A 9,292-nucleotide genomic window follows, 5' to 3' on the forward strand; every position below is an offset into this window, starting at 1 on the left:
AAGATCAAAAAAGCTGAAGATTTTGTTAATATATTGCCAAATATTTTGAATATTAAGAAGCCTACTTTCATTTTTAGTATTACACTTTTTAATGTAACAAACTCAATTTGATGTTGTTTTTAGATGAAGATTAATTACTATTAATATCTATATCAATCAATGAATCTAATAACTATATTAATTATGTAACACTAAATTTTTAGCTTTATTGACCTACTTCTAATAGTTATGACTTTAAGTTGTTTTTGTCTATTGTATCTAGATAATATAGAATTAACTTTTTATCTAGAGTTATCTTGCATATTTTTTCTCAACATTGATTTTATCTTCATCTTCCATAAGGTATTAAAATTAGAAGTATCAATATTAGTAATAAGGACTTCTTTTCTATGGATTAGAATTCATAGTTTTGTGGAAGACTACCAAAACCTATGCATTATTATCCTAAAATAGCTCTCTTGATTGCCATGTAGCCAAATGTATTGGTGACTTAATGCGTTTCTCATACATAGCCATTCCAAATAGATATTTTCTTAAAACCCTAAACCTGACATCTCGAGACACTTCCCTTTTCTCGGTCAAGCTTATTTACGCATTCCAAATTATGGCTTCACATCCAAACAATCTCTGTGGTCTAGTCTCATTCACCCACACTTGCAGTCAGAGCAAAGCCTGGATTTGTAATCTTCTCCATGAACCTTTTCAGACCCATTGAAATACATGATAAAGAATGAACTCCAGAGTTGCTGACGATATCTTTTTCCAATTACATTCGACGTTTTACCATTTCCATGCGTGCACAAAGTCCAGCAGTTGGAATATCGGGTTCTAGATTGCTAACACGAAAGCTATCGGCTTCTTATGCAGAAATTCACATCAAAAAAATTTCAACATAAAAGAATGCAATATATATATATATATATATATATATATATAACCCACATTAGTCCACATAAAACCAATGAACACGATCTACACAGCACAACCGAAACAGATAATAGCGCAGTTGATCCACATCGTTTATTTCCATTTACTCCAAGGAAACTCTACACGTGTACATCTGGAAAGGATAGAAAATCCACAAACAGTTGACGTAATGAAAATGCCAAAATGTATGCCAGAGCTTCTAAGGTTGAATTATGATCAAAGAATATATGTGCGTACGATTCGTTTGAATGCCTTTGTTCGAGTTAAAGTCCAATTCACAAATCACCTCTTGAATGCAGATTTCATCTGCTCCGGACAACTCGATGTTTCTAACCTTGAGATCATCCGGCATCCCCATGGGGTCTTCAGAACTCTATCAAGATCTTGCTTTGAAGTGGTTCCAATGTACGCGTTCTCAGATCTCATCTGTGGTCTAGTCTCATTCACCCACACTTGCAGTCAGAGCAAAGCCTGGATTTGTAATCTTCTCCATGAACCTTTTCAGACCCATTGAAATACATGATAAAGAATGAACTCCAGAGTTGCTGACGATATCTTTTTCCAATTACATTCGACGTTTTACCATTTCCATGCGTGCACAAAGTCCAGCAGTTGGAATATCGGGTTCTAGATTGCTAACACGAAAGCTATCGGCTTCTTATGCAGAAATTCACATCAAAAAAATTTCAACATAAAAGAATGCAATATATATATATATATATATATATATATATAACCCACATTAGTCCACATAAAACCAATGAACACGATCTACACAGCACAACCGAAACAGATAATAGCGCAGTTGATCCACATCGTTTATTTCCATTTACTCCAAGGAAACTCTACACGTGTACATCTGGAAAGGATAGAAAATCCACAAACAGTTGACGTAATGAAAATGCCAAAATGTATGCCAGAGCTTCTAAGGTTGAATTATGATCAAAGAATATATGTGCGTACGATTCGTTTGAATGCCTTTGTTCGAGTTAAAGTCCAATTCACAAATCACCTCTTGAATGCAGATTTCATCTGCTCCGGACAACTCGATGTTTCTAACCTTGAGATCATCCGGCATCCCCATGGGGTCTTCAGAACTCTATCAAGATCTTGCTTTGAAGTGGTTCCAATGTACGCGTTCTCAGATCTCATCTGTGGTCTAGTCTCATTCACCCACACTTGCAGTCAGAGCAAAGCCTGGATTTGTAATCTTCTCCATGAACCTTTTCAGACCCATTGAAATACATGATAAAGAATGAACTCCAGAGTTGCTGACGATATCTTTTTCCAATTACATTCGACGTTTTACCATTTCCATGCGTGCACAAAGTCCAGCAGTTGGAATATCGGGTTCTAGATTGCTAACACGAAAGCTATCGGCTTCTTATGCAGAAATTCACATCAAAAAAATTTCAACATAAAAGAATGCAATATATATATATATATATATATATATATAACCCACATTAGTCCACATAAAACCAATGAACACGATCTACACAGCACAACCGAAACAGATAATAGCGCAGTTGATCCACATCGTTTATTTCCATTTACTCCAAGGAAACTCTACACGTGTACATCTGGAAAGGATAGAAAATCCACAAACAGTTGACGTAATGAAAATGCCAAAATGTATGCCAGAGCTTCTAAGGTTGAATTATGATCAAAGAATATATGTGCGTACGATTCGTTTGAATGCCTTTGTTCGAGTTAAAGTCCAATTCACAAATCACCTCTTGAATGCAGATTTCATCTGCTCCGGACAACTCGATGTTTCTAACCTTGAGATCATCCGGCATCCCCATGGGGTCTTCAGAACTCTATCAAGATCTTGCTTTGGAGTGGTTCCAATGTACGCGTTCTCAGATCTCATCGATGTCTAGTGATCCACCTGAGGTCCAGGATTCTCCTTATTGGTTGAACTCTGCAAAAAGCAGGTTAATAATGCGAAGCACAGGGAAAGATTACAGAACATGAAGAGATGAGGATTAATAAACTTAGAAAATATAGTGTTTCTAAACAATTTTACGGTGAAATAACCAGTACAATCCCAGAATTAAACACAAAGAAGACACTGAATAATGAGTTGGACAACCAACATAAAACTAAAAGATTTGAATTTCGTCTGGACCTCCACATCAGGCATGCCAAGTCATTGAGAAGTCTCACGTCAAGTCTCTGATATAGATGGATACTTAAAACTACATGATTATATCGTACCACTAGAAAAACCCGTGTTTATCTGTAAACAAATTCAGAGCAGAACCAGGTCACCAAAACGAGAAGGATTCAAATACGTACGTTCGCAGATGAGTTACTCGTAGATGGTTTGAGGGTACTCTGTGGCGCTAAGGGTAAGCTGTGAGAGGCAGTCAATCCAGGTAACTGTTGATCAAGGTCAACTCCATGACTATTAGAGTCCTTTTCCCGCTGCACCCGCTGCTCCTCTAAAACTTTCTCATACCGCAAAAAATTGGGTTGGTGCGTCGATGATAGTAGGCGGGCCCACATACGATCGCTTGTATTTACATGCCTCTGTTTCTCAACAGCTCTCTGTTGCATATCAATTACCAACAATCAATTGAAACTCGACATAACACAACATAAGCAACCCGTTACGAATTGCAGTTAATGCGTATCATCGACAAGCTGATACAAATCTAAGGATCATGCTTGTACCATTAGCTGCAACATGAAAACGTCTTAGATAGATTAAGTTACAGATTGTTTTCAAAGGAAGATTTGTGCTCGGAAGTAGGAAATTGAGATCCATGAAGAAAGACGATATCTGTACAGAGATAGGGATGTAGCAATGGCGGTTGTTGACAGGACCAGCTGTAAACCCACAAAAACCAGCCATAGCACCGTGGATGGCACTATGTGCCAACAAAGTGCAGTAGACGTTATCCGATGCAATGCTAGGCACAGCTCGAATCATATACGTTGGATCTGCCAAACACATCCACGTACATTCAAAGATTAAAATTCCCATTCGGCGGATTATATTGCAGTAACAAAAGCCCACAGACCATTTACATTGGATAAAATGGGCAAACTGCAAATGAAAACAGCATTTTGCTGAATTTAACTGGCTGCGAAAAATCAAAATCCGCAGTTAACTTAACCCGTTGAAAAGGATGTTTGCAAAACCTTGATCCAATCAGGATCTGCAATTAGTACTGAACCAAACCGTTATCAAGATTTTACTAACTTAGAACACGGTTTATTCAAAGTTATCAGATAAAATTGGAGCAGATGAGTTTACACATTTTACCTATGTATTTCAGCGTGATGGATTCCTTATGAACCTTCAAAAAATGTTCCTGCAACAACGAAGACATTTTCAAAAAAACTACCAACTTCTACAAAACTAGTTGGTAGTTGGCAGTGAAAATAGAGTCAATAACCAAACGAAATACATTGGGTGATTGGTTGCCAACGAAAAATGTTTAGTGTTGGCTCGTTTTCTATAAACACCGTTCTGTTCTCTGACGGAAATCATATAAGGTAGTAACTTATAAAATAAGATGTCTATGTAGTTTCGTTTTTCTAGCAAGAACTTTTGTAACGTAAATAATTACGAGTTCATAAAAAGAGTACAAAAATATAAGACTATTGCCCTGCACAGGAAGGTTCAAAACGTTGAAAACGAGAGCTTCGTGAAGGACACTAGCATGCCTGAGGCTGGACATACAAAAGAAAAATGCATCGTCCGCATAAAATAGAATTAAATAAGGGATTAGTTAAAGAAATAGGAGGGGAATGGCATGCACGTTTAACCTTCAGCCTTTGACAAAGCCAGAGACCAACGTCAAGCAGCAGGCGATTGCCAGAAGCGTCACTCATCTTGTCAAGAGAACTAAGGCTTTCAGCGATAAGTTCCTGACCTGAACCTTCTGCTACAACAACCACCATATGACCATTTTCCCTCAGCCTACGGTACACAAACTCATACAGACCATCCTCCCCTTCCAGAAAGAAAGGTACTTCCGGAATCAAGCAGCAGTCCTGTTTTCCATAACCGATGGCAGATACGGTGCATCAGAATCACATCCTTCAACTACGTGGATAATCAAGGAAAATAGTATCTACTACCCATAGTACCCATTATTACCATGCAATTAACAGAAGACGTAATTTCAATGTATGACTCATGCGGCAGACACTATTTCAAAAATATATAGACTTCTTCAAACCCATCGAAAGGAGTCAGATCATTAAAAGCGACACTTAAACGATATTACAGATCTGTTAGAGACACTAATGATTGCCAGAACTGTCAAGAAGATAATTACCACATCACGACTCGCAAGAGTAGCGTACATGGCAATGTAGCCTGCACACATGAACCGCATCAATAAATAATTTGATTCCCAAACATGGAAAACTCAATCATCATGTAAAGTTCTATCATTGTCAAATGTTGTAGAAAAGTCTGCAACAGAATGGTTCGATTCGAGTAATGTCAGAACATTACCACTGTAACGACCCATGAGTTTGACCACCCCAACACCATTATGAGTACTTTCTGCTTCCACATGAGCTGCATTGATTGCTCGTTGTGCTTCTTCCACAGCAGTGTCAAATCCAAAGGACTTATCAATTATCTGTTCATTGAAACAAATCCCAAAAGAGAACAAGTCAGAACGCACACGAATGAATTCAGGCAACATGTGGAAATAAGCACACATGTGAAAAAGCGCGTCACTGTGTAGTAGGGATGATGTATAGTACATCAATGTCATTGTCGATCGTTTTGGGGATCCCCGCAACAACGACCTTCAAACCTCGCTTGATTATTTCCTGCAATCAGCACTCAACTTAATTAAGGACAAGCTTCACTGCAGCAGAGAACTATGAATACCACATAGGATACACTTAGAAACTTTCTAAAGATTGATCGAGCAAAATAACGAACCTTGACAAACAAGGTGCTAATGAAAGAACCACATTTGCGTCTAATTGGACCAAACTTGACACCGAAAAAATTCCTCTGATTCTGATGATTCGTTTAAAGGATGCAACTAGGATAGATCTTTGACATAGCTTCTCTTTCTGCATCTTCAAGACTGCAAGCGCCATGAATACAGAAAACTTTGTTAAATATAAACAATGCTAAGACTTACAAGTGCAATAAGTCCAAAGTTTAACTACAGTGAACACGACACACCTCATGAATGGCTTCTGCACCCTTGTGAGTACCATCTCCACCAATAATGTACACCTGAAGAAGTCGCACAGGTTTAAAAAGAACATTTCTTGACTTGCTCACAACGCTTTTAGAGTATCAGATTGAAAAACCCTTTTAGTGAACATCCACGTCCAGAACTTCAAGCTTTATCTTTGTAATCATAGCAATACATTAAATAATAATAATAATAATAATAATAATAATAAATAAGTAATAAAAAATATAAAAAGGCTTCTACAAGCACCCTGCGTTTCACAACACTGGCATGAAAATAAAACGCATTTTGGGTATAGGATTGAAATATTTTCATTCCAGGACATTTGCACTGCATCTACAATATCCAAAGTTGAATGTAATAATATTTATTGATGCGTATACCTGATTGATCCCACGGTTCTCAATAGAGTCCACTATCTTCATCGTGTCATGGCCGCCACGGGAGGTCCCCAAAATGGTGCCACCTCTCTTATGAATGTCGTTCACCACTTTGGGATTCAAAGTAATTGTGTTGCGCGCATAGAAACCTCTGTAACCTCCCTGCCAATAGCAACATATCAAAAAATCAAATCCAAACGGATTCCGAACACCACTTTTTCATGAGCTCTAACCTGGAAAAGATAGTAGTACTTATCTATTAAGGACAAGGCGGAATGTATATGAAAACAACAGAAAGAGTAATGTGATAGAAAAGAAACACACATCAATCCCATAAATCTCTCGAACGCCATATTGATACCAAAGTGCACAAACAATCTCACGAATCACAGTATTGAGGCCTGGGCATAGGCCACCACATGTGACTATACATGCCTTCACCTCTTCCGCCCTGAAATAAATCTGCAAGTCCAAAGTGTAGATTGTGAGATCTTATAATATGAAGCCTTCTAAGCAGTGAAATCATTGGTACTATTAATCATTAGAAATCATAGACTGACATGTCAACGGCTCTGCACACGGGTAATAATCTGTGTCTAATGATCGGTTAGATCAACGAGGTTTCTGTCGCATGATAACCACAGAAAAAGGAGAAAACATACCTTGTCTCTTGGCCCAGCACGTCTGAAGTGTAAGCCAGACCCAACGTTTTCCATGTTCACTACTATCTGTTGTATTCCCAGATTAATGTTTTAGTATGAATCATTAAATTTTGAGGTTATCTGTGCACAACTGGAAGAAACTCAATTACAAAATACTGACGGATTGATGTCAGTTGGTAAGAGTAGATATTCGAAAGTCAACAACTCCAAACAGAGTTGATGTATCAAGCTTGAACCCTACTTTGTTGAATCCATCTCAAAGCTGGCCAATAATACAATAAGAAAGATGTGCAAAAAAAACATTAATTTCACCAAAAACGAGTGAAGGCCTAAAAGTTAAAATCTGTCAAAGCACCACTAAAAGTCCAAGTGCTGGAGAAAAACATTGAAGGCAAGACTCGTGACTGAACCGCAACACAACTTGATAATTCAAAAAATGAGATGAACAAATATTTGAATGGCTGATATCCCAACCAAATTCAAAAGGCATAGGAAACAGAGAATCGAAGTAGTAGTTCACACTTACATCCTTCGCAACAAAATCGTCATCATCCACAAAGTATTTCCTGCCTCATTTTCAATATTCAAATCAGTATCATGGTGTCTGCATTCCTTTGGCCATTACTATATACAGCTGTAAGGCTTTCGCTGTGATACGCATAATAATAGCTCCAAGATATAGAGGAATCAAGCATTGCCCAAGAATTCAACAAAACATCATAAAAACAGACAATCAACACCTTAACATGTTATACATAAAGATCAAGCTTCAATTGAGAAGCACAGACTTGAAGATATCTAGCAATTTCTGGCTTTGAACATGTCTTTCTGCAAGCATGCACCTGTTACTCGGATTAATCCATGACGAAAACAAGTGAAAAATTAGTGTTGGCGAAAATCGCAAACAAGAGATATGATTTCGATCCTTACTTAACAGCAGAGTACGCTGGGTTGAACTTCAGGGGATTCGGAAATGTCTGTAACAAAATAAGAACATACAGTTAGGCGTCAAGGTCGTTAACGACACACCATGTAAACCTGTTTCCACCCTGATAGGATCACTTTTAGGCAATGGAAAAGAAAACAAGGGAATCGATCTTAAATGTATGCTGATTTGGAAACCACTAATTAAGAAAGAGGATGTAAGAAGGTATTGAGAATTCGGTGTCCGGATTAAGCAACTTCATCGTGGGTCCATTAATGGGCTGAATCTAATTAAACAAACGAAAATAAAGATTATGACAGAAACCACAGAATTACATTCGCAAAGGATAATCACAGAATCTGATACTGAGTTAGAAACTCATGGTAGCAAAAATAATGGTACTATGAAACTGGCAAGCAAGAGGTTCTTCTTTCATCGCCGTCAAAGAATCCAGCTTTGAAGATATACAGTGAGTTCAGAGTAAAATACTAATCGAGTGGAAAACAGGAAGATTTAAGGCATTTCACAAAATTGAAACAGAATTCTAACCTCTAGGTCTGGAAGCCAATCAGTGATGTGAGGAACGTCTTCAAACGTAGAGCCGCAAGCCCCCGCCTCTGACTTTGGATTCAGAAGCTCGGATCTGACAACGCCCCACTTTCCAGCTGCTCTTAATTGAATATTGCTCACATCGTGCATCGGCCGAGCCCTAGAGCTACCACGACCCCGGACCCCAAAACCCAAAAAAGCACCACGACGAGGGAGGTTGGATACAAGAGACTTAGAATCCGCGTTGCCATGGCTGGCAAGGGTGACAGCAGCGTGCAGGTAGTGAGCTGGAATAGGTGCTACTGCCGCTGCCATGACTAATAAGACGGCAGTTAATATGGATGATTGCGAGGTACGTTGAAACCAAGCCGGGAGAAGGAATGGGATGGGGGAAACGCGAATGTAGGATTTCGTGAACTAGGGTGTCTTCTCCAGTGTGGCAGAAGAAAAAGGAATGAGGGGAGGGAGAGAGAGAGAGACGTGATGAAGAGGATCACAAGGCAGGACCCAGTTTCCCAGTCTATGGGGGGTGTGGGGGTAGGCGGTGGGTGTTGGCAAGCAAGTAAGGGGAGTGGCGGATGATGCACAACAGTGCAGGTGTGTCTTCGTCTTCTTCGTCGTCGTACCACAATGATTCTTCGCCACTACTGCAGCACAACA

The 9,292-nt window shown here is 38.8% G+C and overlaps 1 protein-coding gene across 2 annotated transcripts; it reads right to left on the bottom strand.

Moving 5' to 3' along the window:
• Window positions 1-1,723: 1,723 nt before the first annotated feature.
• LOC112293526 (ATP-dependent 6-phosphofructokinase 6) lies at window positions 1,724-9,076 on the bottom strand. 2 transcript variants are annotated; one of them, XM_090243540.1, is made up of 15 exons: window positions 8,633-9,076; window positions 8,089-8,135; window positions 7,685-7,724; window positions 7,159-7,224; window positions 6,821-6,958; window positions 6,500-6,658; window positions 6,101-6,154; window positions 5,665-5,733; window positions 5,408-5,537; window positions 5,226-5,266; window positions 4,711-4,938; window positions 4,205-4,253; window positions 3,725-3,879; window positions 3,232-3,483; window positions 1,724-2,854 (listed from the first exon to the last, which is right to left on the bottom strand). In XM_090243540.1, the coding sequence occupies exons 1-15, from the start codon at window positions 8,945-8,947 to the stop codon at window positions 2,810-2,812; spliced, it is 1,788 nt and encodes a 595-aa protein (XP_090099666.1). In that variant the 5' UTR covers window positions 8,948-9,076; the 3' UTR covers window positions 1,724-2,809. The 2 variants fall into 2 exon arrangements, with proteins under 2 accessions (XP_090099666.1, XP_090099667.1); XM_090243541.1 differs by lacking the exon at window positions 4,711-4,938.
• Between the last annotated feature and the right edge of the window lie 216 nt (window positions 9,077-9,292).

The sequence above is a fragment of the Physcomitrium patens genome, chromosome 16 (genome assembly GCF_059467195.1).
Source record: "Physcomitrium patens ecotype Gransden chromosome 16, ASM5946719v1, whole genome shotgun sequence".
Lineage (NCBI taxonomy): Eukaryota > Viridiplantae > Streptophyta > Bryopsida > Funariales > Funariaceae > Physcomitrium > Physcomitrium patens.